The 25828-nt window shown below is 42.2% G+C and overlaps 2 protein-coding genes across 5 annotated transcripts in view; one reads left to right on the plus strand and one right to left on the minus strand.

Annotated features, from left to right (window-relative positions):
* Window positions 1-4490: 4490 nt before the first annotated feature.
* ADAT2 (adenosine deaminase tRNA specific 2) lies at window positions 4491-24949 on the minus strand. Of its 2 annotated transcripts, XM_072141355.1 has the most exons (7): window positions 24734-24931; window positions 21374-21451; window positions 20070-20174; window positions 11119-11269; window positions 7765-7871; window positions 4959-5031; window positions 4491-4871 (listed from the first exon to the last, which is right to left on the minus strand). In XM_072141355.1, the coding sequence occupies exons 2-7, from the start codon at window positions 21431-21433 to the stop codon at window positions 4840-4842; spliced, it is 528 nt and encodes a 175-aa protein (XP_071997456.1). In that variant the 5' UTR covers window positions 21434-21451; window positions 24734-24931; the 3' UTR covers window positions 4491-4839. The 2 variants fall into 2 exon arrangements, with proteins under 2 accessions (XP_071997456.1, XP_071997457.1); XM_072141356.1 differs by lacking the exon at window positions 20070-20174 and having other exon boundaries at window positions 24734-24949.
* The window catches only part of PEX3 (peroxisomal biogenesis factor 3), a 36213-nt gene continuing 35103 nt past the window's right edge, over window positions 24719-25828 (plus strand). The window contains exon 1 of one of the 3 annotated variants that reach the window (XM_072141351.1): window positions 24719-24872. The gene's annotated coding sequence lies outside the window, so the exon portion shown is untranslated. Of the gene's footprint in view, window positions 24935-25828 lie in introns of all 3 variants that reach the window. The other 2 variants (XM_072141352.1, XM_072141353.1) reach the window with 2 other exon arrangements.

The raw sequence follows: 25828 nt of genomic DNA on the forward strand, positions 1-25828 counted from the left end.
TGCCTGGACCCAGGATTGGACTTGACCTTGCATCTCTGCTGCCTGTCCTGACCCTGTGCCTGAACCTGACCACGAGACTGTTTCCTGCTAAAGTACCTCGACCTCGGCTGCCACCGCAGGCTAGTCGCTAGGCGGCGGGCTCTGGTAAAGACCAGGTGCCACTTAGATTCCGGTCCCAGGTGGCAGCTAGTACCACCTCCCGCAGTGGTCCACAGTATCCAATGCTCCTGAAGTCTGACACAATGTATGTTAAGTTTTTCCCCTTTGTGATACATGTGATGAGTTGCCTGTTTAGTCTCACTTTTGCGACTTTTTAGTCCCAAATAGTAGCTCCCAAAAGTAAGTCTGGGTCTAGCATGCTCTATTGTGGGACTTATAAGGTGCAAGAATGGGACAATATCCAGAGCCCAAAAGTCTCACAAGTTGAACAAACATCTGGCTACAAAGATGAATCCAGCACATTGCATTAAATCCTTGAGGCAGATAACTTTGGTACGCTGCTTGATTCTGCACCTAAAAAGTCTCAAACCGCAAAAACTGGGCACAAAGTGGCACAAGAAAAAAAGGGCGATAGGGGTGATACATTGTTTACAAAAGCTGATGTCTGATTCGGTTGAGCTTCCCAGCATTGTTTTGAGACTATTTAAAGAGGACCTTTTAAGACTTTCACCAATTTAATTTCTTCACCTCCATTAACCCAAAATAAGTGCATACTGCACTTTTCTTTTTCTGTTCTTCACTACCTTCACTCCTAAAGCCAATAATTTCCATACAGAATTAATTTCAGAAGGCCATACTTGTACAGCATATTGCATAAAGAGGTTAACACTCTGATTCTGCCACAAATTGATATATATATATATATATATTTTTTTTTTTCTTGGTGAACAATCAGTGCTGTTAGTTTTGGCACCCAATATGATAATTAGGTTCTATACTGCCAGCTGGGTAATGCCAGGCAATACAGAGCCTAATTATCATATAGTATAAGCTTGTAAATGGTAAGAGAGTGGTAGAGAAGACATTCCAACCACCCAGGAATGCGGTGTGTGATAAAAAGATTTTGTTAAGAAACACTAAATAAGAATGCGCAGCCTAATGATTTAATGAAATGAAACTTTATATATTGATATTTAAAAATCAAATGTTGGACCTCAAAAAAGGTTTTATAGGTGTGTGCCTATATACTTTTATATTCATAGGCACTTTGGAGCTGGAACTTGAGGTGAGATTGCAGACAATAAATGGCTAAGATTTATGCCCCACAAAATGACCTGCTTTCAGTACATATTATAAAACAGTAGTCACAGCCGTTGGGAGGTACTTGCTTGTATACTAGTCCACTGATCGCTTGTTCAAACTCTTCTTCACCTTACACGGTGTAATATAGATGTATTACACTGTGTAATCTTACACACTGAGCATGCTGTGCCTACTCAGTGTGTTACAGCCGTGTCCTGCCAGAAGGCTCCTGGAAGAGGATCGCGCAGCCCCGGGACACTGGCAGTCCCGGGGCTCCGATTGGAGCAGCGGACACCCCCCACCAAGCGCTGCGGGGGGGGGGGGGGGGTCTGATTCTTGATAAATGCCCCTTGCATTGCTGACTGCGGCGTGTTAGGAGTTAACACGGGTGTTATAGCCGACACCCGCAGCTTCTGGCGCCGGCTCCGTTTAGGAGCCAGCGCCAGAACTTTGATGTAATAGTACTGCAAATTGCGGGAACGCACCTCCCGCGATGCAGTACTATTCCGTCAAGTGTCAGTAAGGGGTTTAAGCAAACCTGCCACCAGGCATGTCATTATTAGTTTTCATTTTTTTAAATCAGCATAGAAGAGGCTATTGGAACCGGTCACCAGCTAGAAATTACATTCCTGGTGACAGGTTCGCTTTCATACAGAAAAGGCCTAGATAGAGCAGATATTTGCTGCTTCCACTCAAATAATTGTGTCTGATAACCCTCTTGTTGAAATTCTGGATATGCAGCTCAGTGAACGGACTGACCAATGGAGACAGACGAGTAGGTTTTGTTATTTTTGCTGGGCCTAAATGTTTAACATCTTATTGCCCGGCATATTTTGGGCCTTAACCCCTTATCACCGATGCTAGTTTTCAGCTTAATGAACAGACTCGATTTTTAGAATCTGACATGTGTCATGATTAGTGATGAGCGAGTATACTCGTCCGAGCTCGATGCTCGGTCGAGTATTAGCATACTCGGACCGGCTGGTTGCTCGGACGAGTATTTGCCCTGCTTGATAACGAGCATTTAATTAAAAAAAAAAAAAAGGGAAGAACAGTAAAAAAAAATACAATTAAAACATTTAATCATTTAATTGAAGGACACAGTGAAAGAATAGATTGCAGATGTTCGTGAACAATATGATTCCAAACATCTGCAAGTTGTTCTCTACACATATTGTTCTTCAAATACTAGTGCAGAGAACATCGTTCTGCACGCGTGTCTCCGGAACAGATCGCAGATGTTTGCGAACATCTGCAATCTGTTCTGCAGTGTTCTTTCACGGTGTTCTTTCAGTGAAAACATCTGCACTGAACAGTGCTCGTTCAGTTTGTAATTTTACTGAAAAATGCTCGGGTCTCCCATTGATTTCAATGGGGCTTGTTACTCGAAACGAGCACTCGAGCATCGGGAAATGTTCGGCTCGAGTAACGAGCACCCGAGCATTTTAGTGCTCGCTCATCTCTAGTCATGATAATTGATCATAACTTCGGAATGCTTTAACGTATCCAGGTGATACTGAGACCACTTACCGTGAAACATTGTACTTCATGTTAGTTGTAAAATTTAAGTGATAAGTTTTGTGTTTTAAAAAATTAATTAGGCAAAAGTTTGGAAATATTCTTCATTTTAAAGTTTTAAATGTTCTGCTTTCCAGGAAGATAGTTAAACTACCCAAAAAGCTTAAAGGGGTTGTCCGAGAGTGATGAAAATTAACTAAAGGTGGCCGAAGGGGGCTGCTTAAAAAAATAAAGAACTACTTACCTTCCGGTGCCCTTCGGTGTCCAGTGCTGCTGTTGCTCCAGCAGCGCTGGACTCTGCTTCTGGCCGGACCCGACAACTTTCCGGCCCGCATTCACAATGCTGTGAATAGGGACGGGTAGGCGTGCCCGGCCACGGCAGGCCGGAAGCTGAGTCCAGCTCTGCTCCGGCGGCCATGTTTGTTTACATGGCGCCCGGACCGGAATGACAACAGCGCGGAACACCGGCGGGCGTTGGAAGGTAAGTAGTTCTTTATTTTTTTAAGCAGCCCCCTCCGGCCACCTTTAGTTGATTTTCATAGCTCTCGGACAACCACTTTAATAACTAACATTTCCGGAATGTCTGCTTTATGTTGGAATGATACTTTATGTGTCCTCTAATTTTCTAGGATGTTATGAGGCTTAGAACTTTAGGTGTGATTTTTCTCATTTTCATGAAAATCGCCAAAACTCACATTGAGGGCAACTCAGGTTTCAAGTGACTTTGAAAGGCCTAAATTATAGTAATAAATTTCGCCACTATAGAAACTACAACCCTCTACATATGTTAACCAACTTAATTCAAGTCTATTAACCATTTAAGTGTTTCACACGGGCTAAAACAAAATAGAAGCGCAATTTAGAAACTTTTTTAATTTTTTTGGAAAATACATTCATTTAGGCCAAAAATGACACTTTTATAATGAATAAAATGATGAAATGCTCTACAAAGTTTGATGTCCAATTTCTCTCCAGTGTCCCTATACCCCATATGCAGGGCCGCATCTGCCATATTCAGTGAGAATATTGTTGAAGAATTCCACAACAAGGGGGAAATTCCAGGCATCTGCAATTTTCCTACTTGGATACTGTTGGTATTCTCAACACTTTTATGGAGCACGGTTAAAACAATATCATTGTTGTTTTATACCTATACATTTACCAAAGTAAATAAGTATATTTTTAACCAGCAGTACCACATTAGTTTTTGAGGAGAATCAGCGCCAGTGAGTAATTTGCATATTTTATTTTATTTTTTGGGCAAAAGAGCTTTGTGATTTTAATTAATTTTTTGGCTAAATGATTTGTACTCATTTGTTCAATTTTTTGCTACTTTGTGAAAGGTAGATGTAAGAAAAATGGCAAATATTGGATTGTTTTTTTGGATCATTCTCAGTACAGGACAAAGAATGATTTGGTTAGGTCTGTTACATAACCAAATAAAATATGGTGTGTACAAAGCTCAGGCAAAGTAAGATGCTTATATAAAACAAATAGTTGTTATATATGCATTAAAATACTAAATCAGTCTAAATCAGTTACGTCAACCAAGCGGGTTTTGTCAAACACAAATAAATCCATTATATCTTTTGTCTGTGGAGTCTCCACACCCAATTTGGGTTCACAATAACAAATTAAAAAAACAAATTAAATAATTAAGATGTGAAATGGCCGTAGCGTAACACTTTGATATTATTATATGCAATATATAAATAAATGTAATTATAATATTTTTGTTGAAAGTGTTTTATTTTTGCAGTCGATCAGTTATGAAATAATCATATACAACAATATACATTTTCCAGGCCCAGATTATGCTGCAGAAGTGTGCATGAAGCAGTGGGGACCTCTTCTGGTCTAAAATTTATTGGTGCTCCATATTTAATATGGATTTGTACAAATATACAAGACAGTGGAAAATAGAAAATTTGTATTATAGCATATTATAAAATATACTAGGTAGTGACAGCCAAAGGGCAAATTTGTGAACACGAAGTAGATGACAAGGATTTGAGGTAGAATTTTTCATGGGTTCCTGTGTCTCTTGTACTAGATCATGAAATTGCAATTGAAAATAGTTTAATCCTTTTTCCGGACCTTTGATTTTGGTGCTACAAGCGCAGAGAGAACACAAGAATTAAATGTACAATCAGGTTTTGGAAAACATGTATACAATTATTATATCGATAAGCACCTACCATTAGGGTTTTCTTGAGTGTAAAAAATCTTCAGCATTTCCACAGCTTTCTCAGCTTTGTATCCAGGTATGCACTGTTAAAAGATATGGTGAAGTCACAGTATGACAGAAAACCGACAGAAAATACAGGAATTGACTAGTCTTAGTTTATTTTAAAGATCAAATACATAGATAGATATTAAATGTGTGTAAAGGGTTTGCCAATTATATCAAACTTCAACAGTGTACGCATAAGACTAACTCTAACATGGTCACTTACCGTATATATACTCGTGTATAAGCCGAGTTTTTCAGCACAAAAAAATGTGCTGAAAAACATCCCCTTGGCTTATACACGAGTCTATTACAAAATAAACTTAAAAAAAATAATAAACTTAAATACTCACCCTCCGATGTCGGCGAGGCTCACCGATGTCCCCTAGTCCGGTCTTCTTTCTTCTTGCTTCTGTCATGGACGCGGCCATGTTTTCTTCTTGGCCGCGCATACTATGACGTCAGCAGCAGCCGCGTCATAGATGCGCCTGCTAGAAGAAAACATGAAAGAAGAAAGAAGAGGAGCCGCGGAGAAGAAAGAAGACGGGACGCGCTGACATCGGGGACATCGGTGAGCCACGCTGACATCCGAGGGTGAGTATTTAGGTTTATTTTTTTAAGTGCTGTGGGGGCCGGCTGTATACTACATGGGGGCTGGCAGGCTGGCTGTATACTACATGGGGGCTGGTGGCTGTATGCTACTAGGGGCTGGCAGGCTGTATACTACTGGGAGCAAGCCGACTATATACTACTTGGGGCTTGCTGGCTATATACTATACCAATGCAATTCCCACCCTTGGTTTATACTCGAGTCAATAGTTTTTCCCAGTTTTTGGTGGTAAAATTAGGGGTCTCGGCTTATACTCTAGTATATACGGTATATTACACTTTCCCTGTAAAAATTTGGCCGGGACTCGCTGGGAGATGCATGTCATGGGACTCCTGGGCAGCAGGACTACCTGTTTCATCACATGTGCAGTTGGGGGCTGGTCAGTCATTATTTTCTGCATGCCCTTCCATCATAAGGGAGTGGTATGGGATCATATGGGATATGAGGTTATGATGAAGGGTTAATGCAGACAGTATTGACAGCACGGCCCCTTGCATCTACTGGAAACCAGCAGTACCAGATGTCACACAGAGTCCTGCTGTCAGGGGTCTCATGACCCACAGCTCCTGGAAAACTTTAAACAGCGCAAGTATAATATGGACGGCCCTCACTACAGTCTTATAATTAAAGCTTAACGTAAATGGCCAAACTTCAATCTCATGGATGTAAATCCTAAACTAGGTGGACATTTATCATAAAACAAAATTTTTAAATCCAGTATGGTTTGGATATGTATTTTCACCAAATTCGTCCAACATCGCAACATATTTGATACTTTTGACGGTTTAACGTTGCTTTAGTAAATCTAAAAAAACTTTACATCCCTACACACTTTCTCTAGTCAAATACCAATGACCATTAAGCACTGACTGACTACTACTTAACCAGTATTGTCTATGTGTTATCAAATCGTTACTAAATTTCAGACAAACTTGTGATATATTAATAGCCTACACCATGCTGAATACAATTCCCATTTACTCTTATAGCAAATATTGATCTTCTACTGATGAAAAAAAAAAAAAAAATCTCAAACATCCACCACTAGAGGGTTCTTGCCTTTCATACTTGCAATTCAGTCCATGTTGCTAGATGTATCCAGCTACTAGTAGAATGGAAGTACCGTATATACTGGAGTATAAGCCAAGTTTTTGTGCTGAAAATTCCCCACTCGGCTTATACTTGAGTATATAAAAAAAAGAAAAAAAAAACGGAGTACCCTGTATTGTATAGCTAGCCAGCCAGCCCCCTGTAGTGTATAGCTAGCAAGCCATCCCCCTTTGTATTAGCCCAAGCCCCCCCCCAGCCCTGCCTATTATATAATCGGCTGTCATCCCACGTTATGCTGCAGCTCCTCTTCTTTGACCTGGAGCACATGAAGAGACACAGCTCCATACAAACAGTTTGGCCAGCTTACAAATTATGATGTCAGCTGGGCAGTGCGCACAGACCTGTCGGTGACCTTGAGCTGGCGCACATGAAGATAGAAGACGAGCTGCCTGGGGAGTCGGAATGGTGGTTACTCAGTTTATTTTTTCTATGCAAACAGCATACCATGGGATTGACAGGCGATATATAATAGACGGGGCTGGCTGGCTATATAGCGGGGAGGCAGAAACCAATGCATTTCTCACCCTAGGCTTATACTTGAGTATATACAGAGTTGGACGGCAAAAACCCAGGCACAGAGTGTGCACCTTGCAGGCCACAAACAAGGTATCGTGATCACTTTTTTGCGACCTGTCTGACATTGGTATGCAAGTTCAGTCCAGTGATTCAAGGTTCAGTCCTGAAATTGCACAAGCACACAGAGGGAGTTTATTGGACTGAACTTGCTCAAGGGCAAGCAGCCTAAATTGTGAGAAATCAACAGGAATTGGATGCATGAGAGGTTTTATCCAAAAAATTAAAATAAAAATGATGTGGCACCTTCAGAGATAAAAAAATTATTCAAGGGTTTAATACAAAACCATTAACATTACACATAAAGCAAGTGCAAATGGAAGTAAACCTACGTGTTAGTCATGCAGAGGCTTTATAAATGTTTTGTATTGAAGCCTTAAACATTTTTTACCTATGGAGTGGCTAACTTGAAGTGTAAAAGACACCAATTCTTTGATTTTTACAATACAGGAATTATTTTAAAGTGAATAGATTCTCAGACCTTGAAGGAAGCTCCTGTGTTTGGTATACTATTTTCAGCTACATTCAAAACTGATCCACATCCACCAAAGCGTTCATTAGAGCAGCCATATACCACCAAAGGAATTCCTGATGTTCAGTTAAGGAAGAATGAAAGATTAAGGGAGCCCATTAGGCTCCTCCGTTACCAATAACAATTTTAATTTGCCTCACTACAGTTACTGCAGTCATACAGTATTCCTACTTATGCAGCATAGCAGATGTAGACATGCCGGACCCTCCGGCCTCTGACTATAAACATAACATAAGATGGCGGTGACGAGCAGCACCTCAGGAGAACGGGAGCAGGGAGAGAGGCAAGTGGAAGTTTTTTTTTTTAATTTTTAAAGGAAACCTACCGTCAGGGATCTACCTACTAAAGTAAAAAAAAAAAAAATTTGTGCCCAAAAACCCAGAAAACTTTTATCTAACATAAATGCAAATATTCTTAAGAGGCTACTGGGGCGTGGAGGAGCTGTGGTGTGGGGCAAGATCTACGGCTACTGCACGTCAGTTTCTTAAGCGAGCAGCAACCGAATGCACTTGAGTACTGCGAATGCACAGTAGCCCCAGCTTCTCAGATGAGGCTGTGCAGATGCACACTGGAGTCAGGAGGGTAGGAGGAATTGAAAGAGGCTACTAGGGCATGGAGTAGCCATAGCTCCTGCCTGTTCCATGGCGCGGATACTCCATGTCCAAGTAGCCTGTTAAGAAAATCTGCATATATCTTAAATGAAATTTTTTTGAGGCTCTAGGGCACAAAAACTTTTAATTTAAAAAAAAAAAAAAAAAAAAAAAGGTTTAGACTAGAAAGCATTACAGGTACCTGTCGCCGATCTACCTTAGTAGGTAAATCCATGATGGTAGGTTTCCTCCTTTAAATCCCCCCCAGCCGTATATAAAGAATTTTCCCCAACAACGCCTTTAATAATGTTGGAACTTAACCTTAAAAGGTAGGTGGTCACCAGTTTTCACTGCTGCCAACACTAAATGGGAGTCAGATAGAGGAGTATGAATTGCTATAGCGGTGTCCTGGTTAAAATGCTACACCCTCAATGAGTGTTTCACCATGGGAAGCATTCTGTGAAATACACAATGGGGTGCCCCAGCAGTGCTTTAGCTGTCCACCAAAGATGGGAAAACTTGCAACTTTACTTTATATTCCGGTAGCGCTCTTCCTTGTTGTCACCACTGTATCAACACTATATTGTGGTTGAAATGTTAGCTGTACTTGCAATTGGAATCTCTCCGTGTTTTGAGTCATTTTTTTAAATGAATTTGATCCCAACTGAGTTATTGTGACTATGGTGGTGTTACTGAACCAGTGACACTGGAGTAACCTCCTACAGGTTAGCTAGCTCCTTTTGCTAATAATGTTCTTGAGAATGGTATGGTTAATTATAAACAGAATTGTATATTTAAGAATTTACTTTTATCACATTGTAATTGTACCTAGCAGAACATGGATTTTCACATGGAAAAGTCACACCACAAGTTAAGCCCAATAACATGTATAGAACAAATTATAAACTGTAGAACTTTTTCCAGCGACTCTAAATCTGAATATACAGAGTTTCCTTGAAACTGAGCTTCAAGAAAAAGGTGTAAACTGCTGTTTTAACTGTGAAAGGATTGTAATTATTTGTAGTAAACCAACCAATAAACCTAGATAATAGTTTAAAGGTGAAGAAATGTTTCTGGGTCTATGTGTATCTAGTTACAAAGGGCAGAACACGATAAGATCACTAATAACAGTGTGTAGGCTCAAGAGTAAATATAGAATCTGATCTGTAGACGTCTGTAAATGACAAAATTAGGTAGGGAATTAACAGAAGCATAAACCCTTCTCTTAAAAGGCTCAACTTACTATTAGCAAAAAAGCAAATAGGTCATTTTATTCTTAAAAGTAAAAAATAGGCTGCAAACCACAATATAAAAAAAGAGTGGGCTTGAGAAAGGATTCTGAAGAGGATCCGAAACGTAGCACTTGGGTGAATAAAGTACCCACTCTTTTTTATATTGTGCTGTGCAGCCTATTTTTTACTTTTATGCATAAAGGGGTGGAGAGTCAGACCACTGAGAAGGGCGAGCACCCAAACTAAGTTTCTTAAAGTGGTGCAGCTGTGAACTTGATTAATGTATGGTCATTTTGTTCTTAACTATTTATATTTTTGGAACATAGATTGTTTTCTGCAATAGGCACATAAATATGTAAGATGAAGTTTAGCCTGTGCTAGTGAAATTCTTTATAGTTGAGCCACGGCAATAGATTGAATCCAACTCCTTGAGGTCTATGGGAGAGTTTTCTAGGTGTGTTGTATGCAGATAGGAGGAGGAGGAGAAAATAAAATATTACTTAAACTACTGTTGCTTTAATTGTCACTAGTAGATGCAATGATGAGCCAGTGTTATTTATTGTAATCACATCTTCCCTGCAACGTCCATGAGGTCCCTACTGTACAAAATACCCAAAACAGTTAGTTAGGACTAGTAAGGTCCACATGCACCTAGACATATCTACCGTATAGACTTGAGTATAAGCCGACCCAAGTATAAGCCGAGACACCTAATTTTAATACAAAAAAACTGGAAAAACCTATTGACTCGAGTATAAGCTGAGAGTGGGAAATGCATTGGTCACAGCCCCCCAGTATATAGCCAGCCAGCCCCCTGTAGTATATAGCCTGCCAGCCTACTGTAGTATATAGCCTGCCAGCCCACTGTAGTATACAGCGAGCGGCTGACGTCATGGTGCCTGCGACGGACAGCGTGGGGACACGGAGCATCGCTGTATAGAAGTGGACCTGCCGGGGGGTTGTCAGAAAGGCGAGAACACTGATAGTTTTTTTTTTTCAAAACTTGGCTTATACTCGAGTATATACGGTACATTTGATTTGTTTGTCAGATTTTTATTTGTCTACTGTGGTGGTGGAACCGGCTCTTCTCTAAGCATATATGATCTCCCACCCCCACCCCTTGTACTAGGCACACCAGGCCTAGATATATAAAGATCTTTGGGAAGAGCCCTGTTCTGCACATTTAGGTATTTGTACCTTGGAGTGAGGTTTTTTTGTTTAAACTGAAAAATCCCAATTTGCCATTGTTTTCTAATCCACCCATTCCCTTAATAAGCTTGGCTTCTCTGCACATTTTCTAACCATGTCCTTCTAGCACACGGATGCCCAAAATTGTACACAATATTCCATGTGTGGTCTGACCAGTGATTTGTATTTAACACAAAACCAAAATTCTACTTTCAGATGCTGTCTAATATCTGCATTTAGCAGATTAAAAAAAATGCTATAAATGATTACTCTATGAAACATAAGAAGGATACGAAGTAATCTGAGAGCACCAGCACACATGATGCATGGTTCCACGGTCACATACAAGATGGTGTTTTGAAAAACCTCTGTGGAGCTCTTGCCATTCTCTTTACACCAGTCCAATACCTGGTCAATGGCTACCATTTCTGCATGCCGTGTAGCCTGTAAGATAACAAACATGATTTGAAGTGTTAAAAAAATTAAATAAAATTGGCTGTGTTATTTATACTAAATATTATTCATCAACTGTCAAGCATACAGGCATGATGATCTACTACTGTAAACTAGTGAAGTCTGTAATCTTGAATCACCAATGATTTGTACAAAGCTGCTAGAAATTAATTTAGCACAATATTCAAAGCAAACCATTACCAATTAATGCACTGCTCAAAAATTGTCCATAGAGCCCACCAAGCTTTCAACTTCGATATACACCAAAAACAAGTAATAAGTTAAAATCCTGCACTACACAGCGCACACTACACAGCACACACTACACAGCACACTGCGCACACTCACACACTGCGCACACACTCACACACTGCGCACACACTGCGCACACACTGCGCACACACTGCGCACACACTGCGCACACACTCCGCACACACTCACACACTGCGCACACTCACACACTGCGCACACAGCACACACTCACACACACCACACACTGCGCACACACCACACACAGCACACACTGCACTCAAACACTGCGCACACTACACTCGCACACACAGAACACAGCACACTACACACAGCACACTACACACACACAGCACTACACTACACTCACACACAGAACACTACACTCACACACAGAACACTACACTCCACTACACTCACACAGAACACTACACTCACACAGAACACTACACTCACACAGAACACTACACTCACACTCACACACAGAACACTACACTCACACTCACACACAGTACACTACACTCACACACAGAACACTACACCTACACTCACACACAGAACACTACACCTACAATCACACACAGAACACTACACCTACAATCACACACAGAACACTACACCTACAATCACACACTCACCCGTCCGGATCTGCGGGCAGGTAGAGATGGAGCAGAACAGGGAGCAGCAGCCCCGCTGTCCACAGGTATCGCGGGGCCTGCGCTCTCGCTCCGGAGCGCTGCTGACACAGATCACTGTGTCAAGTGTCGCGCTGAGCGGCCCGGCGCGCGCTGTGATCGCGCGACATTTACCTCTTTCGCAGCGCGCGCCGAACCGCTCAGCCTGCGCGCTGCAAGGAATAATTGCCAAGCGTAACTTTACACATGGCAATTATTTTGGGGGGTAATGGTGCTTCATCACACGTCTATGACGCGTGGTGAGGCGTTAATGCGACCTCTGGGGAGGGGAGTCACGAACTTGGTATACATCTTGCACAATAGACTTGCTGTAAATTTGTTTGAAGTAACTGATTTTGTATGCTCATTTTTTTTTGTAAATATGAAAGAGATTATATAAACACTAAAAAACTTCAACCTATATCTCCTAATGAATCACATATTCCAGTTGCAATAGATTACATAGTGAAATGCATTAAGAAAAATAAAAATGATCAATGAAAAACAGGAGTTACTTACCGGTAATGATGTTTCCTCGTACCACGACGGCACCAACCAGAGAGAGGGATCCACCCCCGGGGACAGGAAACCTGAGCATAAAAACACGCCCCTCCTATCCTACCTCAGTGGGTTACAGAGACTTGGAAGAACCTTATTATTAGTATATCAGAAAAAACATTTTCCATGTAACCATAATTTTGACAAAATTATTTTATTACCTTTTTTATTTATTTTTAAAAAAATTTAAATATCAATATTAATATTAATATTTATTTTATTTTTTGACACCCATGAAATACCACCAATAAGAGGTAGGAAAAAAATCACCAGGGTGGGAATATACCAGGTGCCGTCGTGGTACGAGGAAACATCATTACCGGTAAGTAACTCCTGTTTTCCCCAGCACCACGACGGCACCAACCAGAGATTTTCAGAGAGAAATATTTAGGGAGGGAAAAATCATAAGAAACACGCTCCCAGAGGAGAGCGCTTTTCTCTCCAAAGAGTTCAAGAGTACCCACCACATTTAACCGATAGTGTTTTAAGAAAGTGTGGGGGAGTAAACCCGCATGCTCCCTGACAATCCATCTCAATTATGCCCAAGATGTGGCTAGTGCTCGGGTAGAAAAGGCACGGATAGTTTCTGGGGCAGATTCTTCAGTTAGTTCCTAGGTCAGATTCTATTTTTTATAAAGGTCTAGACCACCAAGTAAAAAGATTATTTTCTTTTACACCATACACATGATCTTAAGATATATTATAACCGAACAATTGGCCTCTAGGTAAAGAAAAACCTTCTTCCACTTCAGACTTTGGATTAGAAGCAAGGAACATAAGGAATATTCTGTATGACAAATGAAAGATAGAGGAGGCCAGTCCACAATACCTCCGTAACTACATAATTAGGCAAAACCTTTGCGAGTCGGAACATCCTACTGTGGGATCAAAAGTGAAACTGTCTTTTTAACCTAATCACCCATGGATTAGATGTCAACTATACTAACCAGAAAGCATAAGGTTTTTCCCCCCAGAGAAAAACCTGATACTAGAAAATAAAATGTTCCAAAATAACTTGAGATTTACATATGACGGACAACGGATTGATCTTCCATTTATATTAGGTGTTCCTAAGGAACACGTTAAAGAGCAACTTTGTTTTCATTGTATCTTTTTTTTTTTTTTTTTTGACAGTATATATAATAATTTATTAGAACCTCTTTTGGAATCCTGACAGCACCTTGCTTAGATTCCAAAGGTCCGACCACTAGACTCTCTAGTGAGGATTACAGCCTCTACCCTTCATGCAAAACACAAGTTGTAGTGATCTCAAATAAACTAAGACCGGGTAAGGCTGGTATAAAGGCCATCGTTAGAACTAGGAGGGACATGGGTGGCCTGCCGACTCAGATTAACTGGTTTATCTATTTTAAAACTTCCTATAAGAAGGTACAGCTTTTGCCCCTAATGGCAGATAGCTTTCTCTATATACAAATGCAGCATAGAGGAATGACTGGATATGAATGGAATATCAGGGTCCTCTCCTCTATTTTAGTATTATGTGAGGTATATGATAGGTGGATGACTCCCTGACGTCATAGGGACTTGTGCACCTGTACACATTGTATCATAGAATGTGGAGGGACATGGGTAAATAATGGGGTTATTAAACATGAATATATTTGATACCCAGATGGATGTTGGTCACTACAAGCTATTAATGGCTAATTTGAAGTGTAATATGGTTGTAGAATGTACCTTATATGATCACATGATTTAATGATGTCCATATACAGGTAGTCCCCAGGTCACGAACAAGACAGGCCCCCAGGTTCGCTCCCAGGCAGAACCCGCATGGAAATCGGAACCGTACGTTCCACAACCGTAGTCCCAGACCAAAAAAAAAAAAAATCTCTCTTTTTTTTTTTTTTTTTTTAAAACTGCAATATATTACTTAAATCTGCAGGATCTAAAAAGAGACACTGAATATGAGGGCGCTACACCAAAGACCATCACCATTATTATTCTGACTTGCTCTTGCTCTACCTTTGTGACCTTGAAGAGAGGCAGACTGTCGGGCTTATACAAATAAGCAGACCACCATCAGGGAATCATATCCCATTGGGAATCTCCAAGTCTGGGTACACATTGTTATTTGGAGTTCGCTGTACCCGCAAAGCACACAACGCCAGGAGCATATCTTATCAGTAAGGATTTTGCCCTTATTCACCACATCTTGCTCCCTTATAGAGAAATTGCTCGGAGCAAAGATTCTGATACCATTCACCCTAACTTGCTTACCTTTGGAACAGCTGCTCTCAGCAAAGACTCTGGCATCATTCACATTAACTTACTTACCTGTGAAACTATTGTCTCTATCAAGGTCTTTGACATAATCCCCATTATCTTGTGTATTTTGGATACTTGTGGAACCACTGCTCACAGCCTGGATCATTCACATTACTTTGTGCACCTGTGGAAACTATTCACAGCAAGGATTATGTAATCATTCATATTACCTTGGGTATTTGTGGAACCACCGGTTTCAGCAAGGAGTATAGCATCATTCCAATTACTCTGTGCCTGTGGGACTATTCACAGCGACTATTATTGTGTATTTGTGGAACCACCGCTTACAACAAGGAGTATAGCATCATTCACATTACTCTGTCTATGGAACTATTCACAGCCACTATTATTGTGTATTTGTGGAACCACCGCTCACAACAAGGAGTATAGCATCATTCACATTACTCTGTCTATGGAACTATTCACAGCCACTATTATTGTGTATTTGTGGAACCACCGCTCACAACAAGGAGTATAGCATCATTCACATTACTCTATGCCTGTGGGACTATTCACAGCAACTATTATTGTGTATTTGTGGAACCACCGCTCACAACAAGGAGTATAGCATCATTCACATTACTCTATGCCTGTGGGACTATTCACAGCAACTATTATTGTGTATTTGTGGAACCACCGCTCACAACAAGGAGTATAGCATCATTCACATTACTCTATGCCTGTGGGACTATTCACAGCAACTATTATTGTGTATTTGTGGAACCACCGCCCACAACAAGGAGTATAGCATCATTCCAATTACTCTATGCCTGTGGGACTATTCACAGCAACTATTATTGTGTATTTGTGGAACCACCGCTCACAACAAGGAGTATAGCATCATTCACATTACTCTGTCTATGGAACTATTCACAGCCACTATTATTGTGTATTTGTGGAACCACCGCTCACAACAAGGAGTATAGCATCATTCACATTACTCTATGCCTGTGGGACTATTCACAGCAACTATTATTGTGTATTTGTGGAACCACCGCCCACAACAAGGAGTATAGCATCATTCCAATTACTCTATGCCTGTGGGACTATTCACAGCAACTATTATTGTGTATTTGTGGAACCACCGCTCACAACAAGGAGTATAGCATCATTCACATTACTCTGTCTATGGAACTATTCACAGCCACTATTATTGTGTATTTGTGGAACCACCGCTCACAACAAGGAGTATAGCATCATTCACATTACTCTGTGCCTGTGGAATTATTCACCGCAACTATTATTGTGTATTTGTGGAACCACCGCTCACAGCAAGGAGTATAGCATCATTCACATTACTCTATGCCTGTGGGACTATTCACAGCAACTATTATTGTGTATTTGTGGAACCACCGCTCACAGCAAGGAGTATAACCTCATTCACATTACTCTATGCCTGTGGGACTATTCACAGCAACTATTATTGTGTATTTGTGGAACCACCGCTCACAGCAAGGAGTATAACCTCATTCACATTACTCTGTGTCTGTGGAAGTATTCACAGCCAGGGTTATATCATCATTTACATCTCCTACCGTATCTTATGTATCTGAGGAACAACTATTCCCAGTAAAGGTTTTGGCATTATTTATCATAACTTGCTTGGTTTCTGGAACACTGCTCCCACAAGGATTCAGGCATAATTAACAATATCTTCTATACCTCCTGTTATAAAGCTGCTCTGTCTTTAGTGAGGAATCCCATCTTTCCATGCACTGGCGCTCAAAAATCACCAATACAATTACTGGAACTGTGGATAATACCAGCGCCCCTTCCTAACTAATATAAAGTCCAGTCCTAACTAATATATGTGTCCAGTGGCCCCACAACCACAATGTATTATATGAGCAAACCTTTTATATCCTATTGTATGCAGATGAACAAGGTTGGAGAGAGCAGTTTGAATTAAGTTAGGAAATTGCACACCAAAGTTACCAAACTGCAATATGCCATAAAAGAGTAGCTTTCAAACTTAAGTTTGCAGGCATAGAAGCACCCGATAATGAGGGTTTTTCTACCTCTTGTAATTTTGAGCCAGGTGATCCATGTTGATGGAAACTCACTTTCTGTGTCCAAGCAATGCTTTATGAAAGCGGCATGTGGCCTAAGATAACTGAAGAGCAACCATGTGCTCTGTGAAGTGTCTCAGTCCTGAACTTCTCTCCATACCTGGAGGGGAGGCTAACCTGCAAGTCGTTAGATGATTGACTGAACTACCTGAAACTCTCATACAAGTGCAGAATTCCCTTTAGCTGCACTTAGCTGTAGTAAACGCCCATAGGCTATAATTCAGAGCATGCTTGCAAACAGTTTATGTAGCATTTTTTGTCTCCTGATCTGCTCAGTTAAACATACACCACAATCTGACCATCAGCGAGTTCTGTGCAGGACGCCATAATAAACAGAAACCATGTGTTTCCTTGAGGCACCTCCACACTAAACTCTTCTCCACACTGGGAGAAGAGGTTAACCTGCAAGCCGTTAGCCAATTAACTGAAGCTGGCTGCAAGGGTAATTAATCCAAGCTGCAACCCAAGCTACTGAACAGGATTTTAGACCTGACGAGAGCAAGTATGTTCAGCTTAGAATGGCTGGTAGTTTTCCAATGTATCCATGGGTTAACTAGAATCCATATTACACATTTCATATCATGAGTGTAATAAAAAAAAGTAGACTTACCACCCGGAACTCTCCTATGGGTACGATGGTTTTTCCGGGTCTGTGGGGATCGGTGACCTTTTTGTCAGGTCCTGTGAGCCCCCTCATAAGAGATAATCCAACAGACACAACCCATTCCACTGGAGGTGTGTACTGTACAGGATGCCCGAAGTCCCATCCTGTTAGCGCCATTCACCACGTGAGGTGTGTTTGGAGAGGTGGAATCACACCATGCAACTGTGAATCCTGTTTCTGGAGAGGTCGGATACTGGACACGTCTCCCTGCATACCTGCTCCCACTCTGGGGTCGGTACCGTGCAGCAGAAAACCAGAACAGGCACACTCTAGTCCCCATTATACATCATGTTGTTTCTGGGGCTAGGACACACATAATGGCAACTATCATTGCTGACACTTTGCCTAGACCCGCAGCACCTCGCCTGTGCTGCTTTGGATCGCTCCAGATCTGGATAACCTCCAGCTCACTGGCCGGGTTCAAAACCTAGTACCTGCCGTCTGACAGGCACCAGGTAGTAATCCTCTTAACACTCAGGTTCCCGCCAGGGACAGGAAACCACTGAGGTAGGATAGGAGGGGCGTGTTTTTATGCTCAGGTTTCCTGTCCCCGGGGGTGGATCCCTCTCTCTGGTTGGTGCCGTCGTGGTGCTGGGGAAATTAAAGTTAATATCCCATGGAGGTCTGGATTTGAAATGATATTCAAAATCAAAGTAGAATCAAATTTCAAATCAAGCTGTTCTAACTTTAGTGGAAAAGCCTCCAAAACAAGGAAATGGGTCTCAGCAGTGTGTGTCCTCCACATACCTGTATTACCTCCCAACAATGCGAGTGTATGCTCCTATGAGGCGGCAGATATTCTCCTGTGGGATCTTAATCCACACCTCAATTAAAGTATCAACTAGACCAGCGGTTCTCAACCTTTGTAATGCTGTGACCCCGCAATACAGTTACTCATGTTGCAGTGACCCCAAACCATGTGATTTTCAGTAAAAACACAATAAAATCGTGTCGCCAAAGGCTTTAGGCGGCCCTTGTGTTTTGGTCGTTCGACCCCTGCTGGGGTCACGACCCACAGGTTGAGAACCACTGAACTAGACAGTTTGAGGTACAACATGGCATTAGTGGATGGAACGAGACATAGATTGGATTCAGGTTTGTTGCAGGAAGTACTCCATAAAATAGGCAGACTGTCATGATATGATATGTCATCTTATGAGCACAGGTGGAGAATTTGAATGTGTCGATCCTGGTGCTCTCTGGTAAATGCCAATCATGGTGCACAAAGAGAGCGCCATGCTAGGCAGCTGCAGGCATTTCTTTTTAGTCCCCATTATGTTTTTTCACAATCTTACTCCTCACATTGGTAATAACACCAACCGCACACCATACGCACCCCTATTCTTCATGTTTGGTGCTCCAGCACCTAGCAGTCACTGAGGGTCATATGATGCGCTCCCAACCACTTGAGAACAGTCACTGCAGTACCACTGCTGGTGGAACCTACCAAACCTCTGTACCATGGCCACACTGTATCAACGCCAAGATCTATCTGATGCGCTCCTAGAGTTCTGACACCCAGCAGCAGAAGATCGCGCCTGCACTTCGGCCCAGCACTAGGTACCTGCATTGGATTAGCGCATCAGAAGCAACTGCACCACCACCTTCAGTGCCCTGGTACTGTACCTCTTGCACTAGACATTCCATCCAGCAACCGCAGCTACAGCACCACACACCCGCAATACGGACCGAGCTGGCACCAGGTACCAGCAGCAGATGCCTGCAACACTGGCCCACCAGTTACCAGAATCGCAAGCGCTTTCACCACCACCTTCAGCACTCTTGCAATGCACCCTGGACAATCCACCCGCAGTTGATCAGCACTTAGTAGGCAATAGCACCACGAACCCACCTGGCACGAGTATCATCACTGCACTAATGCCGCAGATGACCGTGAGTGTTAACAAAATTACATTTTATTGTAACAATTATTGCTCCAGAACCACTCCTTTATTGGGATTGTCTTGCTAGTTACCTGTAATTTCCATTTCCTGCTGTCTGTTCTATTTGCCCAAAGTAGTGTTGATTCATAACTAGACAGTTTGATTTCACAGTAGTGTGACTGACTTGAAATGACATCATGTTAAGTGTCCTCTAAATTTTTTGATCACTGTATGTTCAAGGTGGGTGGAGCACCCCAAAAAAACCAGACTTCAACAGTTCTACAATAAACTAAAAGATCATGTTCTCTACAATGTTACAAGAGTTTTAACATAAAAGCCCATAATAATGTGACCAGAAAATATCAGTTTGCTAAAGGCAACAGTTGGTATTTAGTGAGAACATACATTTTTTGTTTCGTTGACTTCATTCCTTCCTTGACCAATAATCTGTTTGTCATGGACCATAAGGCATCCAACAGGAACTTCACCATTATCTAAGGCATCTTGTGCCTGCAAATTGATGAAAAAGGATCCAGTAATATAGTGTCCATATCTGTAAAATAAATAGCTTTGCCAACCATTAACAAGTTCTTGATCGATTAACATTACCATGCATGTTGTATGTCTATTTGTGTATACTGGGCTGTGTACTTCGCACCTAATTACTCTATGGAGTTCCACTATGCAACTCTAAGCCCCCACCTTTGTGCTCCTGTACAGATCCTCCCCCCACCACTGATGTCAGCTTGCCAGGCTGTGAGCTCTGTCCCTGTGAAGGAGCACCAAGGTGGGGGCTGAAAGCTGAAAAGTGAGCAGCACAGGCAAGTCATGTTTTGTTTTATTTTAAATGTTTGCAAACCAAAACCAACCCCTGGGACTAAAGTAAGGATTCAGTTAAAACACACAATTATATTGTAATGCAAATGCTTAGAAAAAGCAGAAATGCATATTTCAATGGAGGCATGATGGGCTTCTGCAACCTGACTTGAAAATGAGGTCCCTGGTAACAGGTTCCTTCTAAAAGACATCTACCTCCAAGATGAAGGATTGAAAACCAAGCACACTGATATATTGGTGTGTGCCCACTCAGGATCTGCTCTTCTTGTAGCTCCTTATGCTCCTGGTTTTTACAAAAAAGGCTTTTTAAAATTATGCCAGTATTAATGGAGTCTGGAGCAACTAATAATTTTTAAAGCTTTTATTTTTTTAAAAGCTTAAAGAGACCCTGTCACCACCCCAGACTTCCCAAACTAAACATACAGGCATGTAGGCGCTAGTATCCTGATTCTGGGGCACTTGGAATTTTCGTTCTAGCCCCCTCCGTTCCCGAGATATGCCCCCCGTGATCTGACGATTCCGAGGTCTGTATCGTCAGAATGGAGGAGCTGCAGCACGGGTGGGGGGGTGTGAGTATGCTAAAATATTCTGACACCATCCAATCAGCGTCGGATTGTGTCAGCTAAGAGACTCAGCTAAGGGCGAGGGCGCGCTGAGCAGCGGCTGCTCGCTCCCGGCATCATGTTTCTGCAGTGCCGAGTGCGCGCAGCCGCTTGTCCCTGGCAGCATACGAAATACAGCGTGACCACAGCCCTGCATAGAGCTTCATTTTAAAGAGAGTAATCTCCTCCTGTGATTCTTATGAGTAGTGATTTTTATGCTGTGTTGATATGGAAATTCCATGGGTTTTGGCATCTTTTCTTATTCCATACCATTTGAAAGGCCATATCCATCCAGACTTTCATCTCATCAGTCATCTCTTGAGATTCCATTCTTTCTTATAATACACACTAAAACAAATAAATGAGATTGAGAATAGTTAAAGATGCAAATAAATCATTGCATTGCAAAGTTTTAACCATTGGAAATCCTGGTAAGGATAGGCATTGGGTCATAATTCTTAAAGGGCACCTACCACCACAAATCTACCTATAAAGGTAGATCGGGTGGTAGGTGGATCAATGGGACGTGAGGATAGCCCTTTTAACCCCTTCCCGCCGCGGCCCTTTTTCGATTTTGCGTTTTCATTTTTCACTCCCCACATTCAAAAATCTCTAACTTTTTTATTTTTCCATGTACAGAGCTGTGTGATGGCTTATTTTCTGCGTAACAAATTACACTTCAAAATGGTGGTATTTAATATTTCATGCCATGTACCGGGAAAAAAATTCCAAATGCAGTGAAATTGGTAAAAAACCGCATTTGTGCCGTATTCTTGTGGGCTTGGATTTTACGGATTTCACTGTGCACCCCAAATGACATGTCTACTTTATTCTTTGGGTCGGTACGATTACGGGGATACCAAATTTGTATAGGTTTTATAATGTTTTCATACATTTAAAAAAATTAAAACCTCCTGTACAAAATTTTTTTGGGGAATTTTGCCATCTTCTGGGGCTAATAACTTTTTCATACTTTGGTGTATGGAGCTGTGGGTGGTGTCGTTTTTTGCGGATTTTGATGACGTTTACAATGTTATCATTTTTAGGACTGTACGACCTTTTGATCACTTTTTATAGAATTTAAAAAAAAATTTTAAATGGCAAAAAAGTGCCATTTTCGACTTTGGGCGCGATTTTCCGTTACGGGGTTAAACACAGTGAAAAACCGTTATCATATTTTGATAGATCGGGCATTTTCGGACGCGGCAATACCTAATGTGTTTATGATTTTTACTGTTTATTTATATTTATATCAATTCTAGGGAAAGGGGGGTGATTAGAATTTTTAGGTTTTTTTATTATAATTTTAACTTTTTTTTTATTTTTACTATTTTTCAGACTCCCTAGGGTACTTTAACCCTAGGTTGTCTGATCGATCCTATCATATACTGCCATACTATAGTATGGCAGTATATGGGGATTTTACTACTCATACATTACCATGTGCTGACAGCACATGGTAATGAATGGGTTAAACCGAAGTTGCTTCGGGTCTTCGTGAGACCCGAAGTTACCATGGCGACGGATCGCCGCTCCCCGATGACGTCACGGGGAGCGACGATCCACGGAAAGATGGCGGCGCATGCGCGCCGCCGTCTTTTTGAAGTCGCCGGCACCTTTGCCGGCGGTGATCAGCGGTAAAACACCCGCGATCGGTGCAGGCATATTGCAGCAAAGGCTTACCGGCTATGGAGAGGGCTCGGCCCGCAAGCCCTCTCCATGTACCGGGACATACGCAGACAAAGCCGCACCCACCGGGGTGGCCCGATCGGATCGGCATTTCTATGGAAACGCCTGAGATCAGGAACGAGCCACCGGTGTTTTGCATTAAATTAACGCAAAACACCGACGGCTCATTCCTGATCGCAGGCGTTTCCATAGAAAAGTCGATGCGATCAGGCCGCGGGCCGCCCCGGTGGGTGCGGCTTTGTCCGCGTTTTCAAACGCAGGCAAAGCGGTACATGTGGCACCAGCCTTACAGGCACCATCCAACCTAAGCTCAGCCCTGTACAGACAGAAATGGATCCCCATTGATCACAGTGATTATCTAGGGCAGTGGTGGCGGACCTATGGCAAGGGAGCCCTTTCTGTGGGCACTCAGGCCATCGCTCCAATTTCACCAAACAGGACCAAATCCACCAAATCTTCTTGCAGTCCCAAACAACTTAAGGGATGCTGCTCTCAGCGCTGTTTTAAAGCGACAATTCATTGACCGTTTGAAACAGTGGGAAAAGTGACAAGGTGTTGACAGAACTGCATTGTTGACCCACCATTCTTCCTGGAGAGAAGCTACAATGATGGTCTGAATTTATTTGCCCACCTTTTTTCAACTGTATTGGTGGCCTTAGGAGAGTGAATACAATTAAATGATGTAGAAGAACTGGTAGCAATAAGTTACTGCTTTAAATGCCATGTTGACCCTTCCTGGTAAATAAGTGGATTTTGGTTGTAGTTTGGGCACTCGGTCTCTAAAAGGTTCGCCATCAATGATCTAGGGATTTGTTATGGTGTTCATTATTTACCTATATCAAGAAGCTGCAATTTTTCATTGCTGTTTTTTTGACAGTTTTTTGCAATACAGTCTCTGAAACAGATGTTGGTGAATTTGGCAACATGTCAATCTTTATTAAATACTTTAAAGCAGGGGTCCGAAATCTTTTTGGCTGAGGAAGAGCCATGAACATGTCATATTTTAATATGTAATTCCGTGAGAGCCATACACTGTGGATCCAAAAGAAGACAAAAACCCCGCAAGGCTGATGCCAATTGGTCCAAAGCAGGGAAAAATATGGAAGAGTAACAAAATGTTTTATTCCCATAGTAATAGGCAGTCACAGCAAAAAAAAAAGAAGAAACTAATGCTCACATACCTGCGATCCCTGCAGCCAGCTTTTCGTCGCTTCTGCTTCTCTATGACCCATCTTTACTTAGGCAACAGCGTCTGGGTCATAGAGAGGAGTGGACGCAGGCATCTGGGTCGCATAAAAAACACAGGCAGCAGTAACGATGCCAGTGTCCATTTATCAGCACTGTGTGCGTCTTAGATGCACACAGCACCGATTTCTGTTTTTACAGATTTGTTTGTGAGCCAGATGCAGCCATCAAAAGAGCCACATCTTCCAGGGGATAGGTCATGATGAGAAATCAGCCGTAATGACCACCATCCTCTTCTTCTACTTACTATAATGGCTGGAAACTCTGCCCCTTATTAAATATAATACTTGCCCTATCCACCCCTTAATACTTATATTATTGACAACCTCTATCCCTTGCTACATAAATTACTAACCCCCAGCATTCCTTATTACATACATTAATCCTTACAACCACAATCCCTTATTAAATTAATTGCTGAAAACGACCATCCCATAATACATATGTGTATATCTGGTCCTCACCGTCCCTTATTACATACTTTATGTGTGCTACCACGTTTAAATAAATGGGTGCCCTGGTGCCCATCACTCGCCCAGAGAGCATTCACAAGATGTGAGGGCAGTGCGGTAAATACAAGGCTGGAGGTGAGAGAGTGAGGGGCTTCCTTGCCATACACTATACCACACTGTATTGTGGCAGCAACTCTGGGATTCCCCATAGTCTCCCATCCCTCGCTCCATGTTCTGCTCTTACCTGCAAGAACATGCCGGTCAAATGTTGCCCCGGAACCAGAAAGCGCTGGCCGCGTATCCGGAGGAACGGGTTGCCGGTTGCGCTGCACTGCGACCACTTTTCTGTCCCAGGAAGGCGGAAGGCATCTTCTGAGAGCTGAGTATGGACACCTGTGTATAGCTGGCATTATGTAGGGGCACACCGGCTGGTAGTACGTGTCCGGTGTGTGGCTTACTTGCATTGGTCACACCTGCCTCTGTGGCAGCCTTGTAGTAACTATGTGCAGCTAATGGCAGCTGCTGCTCATCTCCCTGTGACATGTAGATCTTCATTATACATAGACATATGTTAGGATCTGTTGTGTCAGTGGTTAGTAGATGTTTCTGTAGGCATCATGATAAACCAGGGACACTTGCTTATAGAATCAGGCGCTGTGACTGTGGTAATCATATTATATGTGTTTTCCATGGCCTCCTTCCTTCTAAAATCAACTGTTAATATATCATGCTAATGAGTCTGAAAGGCTGCAGATTCGTAGGCTTTCGCAGCATGCACTTTTCTCTCACGCTGTGTGCTAAAACTTCCTGTGCTGCAATGAGATTACATAAGGCAGAGGGAGGGGGAGACAGTGTAACAGCCCGTGAATCTAAAGCACTGAGGGGCTCTGGTACACCCCAAGAGCCCTTCGGGATCATTAGTATAATTTTAAAACTTGCTTTTAGAAGGAAGGAGGCCATGGATAACATATATAAATATATGCTTACTACAGTCACTGCGACGGGTGCTATGAGTAAGTGTTCCTTGTTTATTATGCTTGATTTCCTCCAAGTATGAATGACTGGCACAGTCTGTAGTTGGCATTAGAAATTCAAATTGCAGTCTGACCCCTCAACGTTAATATGATGTTGGCCCATGTCTACAAGACAGCTACTGTGATTGAGGGCGCGGTCCCACGGTGCGTTTGCAGACGCAGACCAAACCACGCCCACCGGGGCGGTCCGCGGTCCGATCGCATCGGCGTTTCTCTATGTTTCTATGGAAAACGCCGATGCGATCGGACCGCGGACCGCCCCGGTGGGCGTGGTTTGGTCTGCGTTTGCAAACGCACCGTGGGAC

The sequence above is a fragment of the Engystomops pustulosus genome, chromosome 3, assembly GCF_040894005.1.
Source record: "Engystomops pustulosus chromosome 3, aEngPut4.maternal, whole genome shotgun sequence".
NCBI classification, from domain to species: domain Eukaryota; kingdom Metazoa; phylum Chordata; class Amphibia; order Anura; family Leptodactylidae; genus Engystomops; species Engystomops pustulosus.

Bases quoted from the DNA above. Each gene is read 5' to 3' on its own strand.
- ADAT2 (XM_072141355.1), bottom strand. From the start codon at position 21,433: ATGGAATCTCAAGAGATGACTGATGAGATGAAAGTCTGGATGGATATG. The intron at 20,175-21,373 runs GTATGGAATAAG...ATCAATTTGCAG, and splicing joins TGGATATGGCCTTTCAAATG to GCACAAGATGCCTTAGATAA. The intron at 4,872-4,958 runs GTAGGTGCTTAT...CTGCGCTTGTAG, and splicing joins CACTCAAGAAAACCCTAATG to CACCAAAATCAAAGGTCCGG.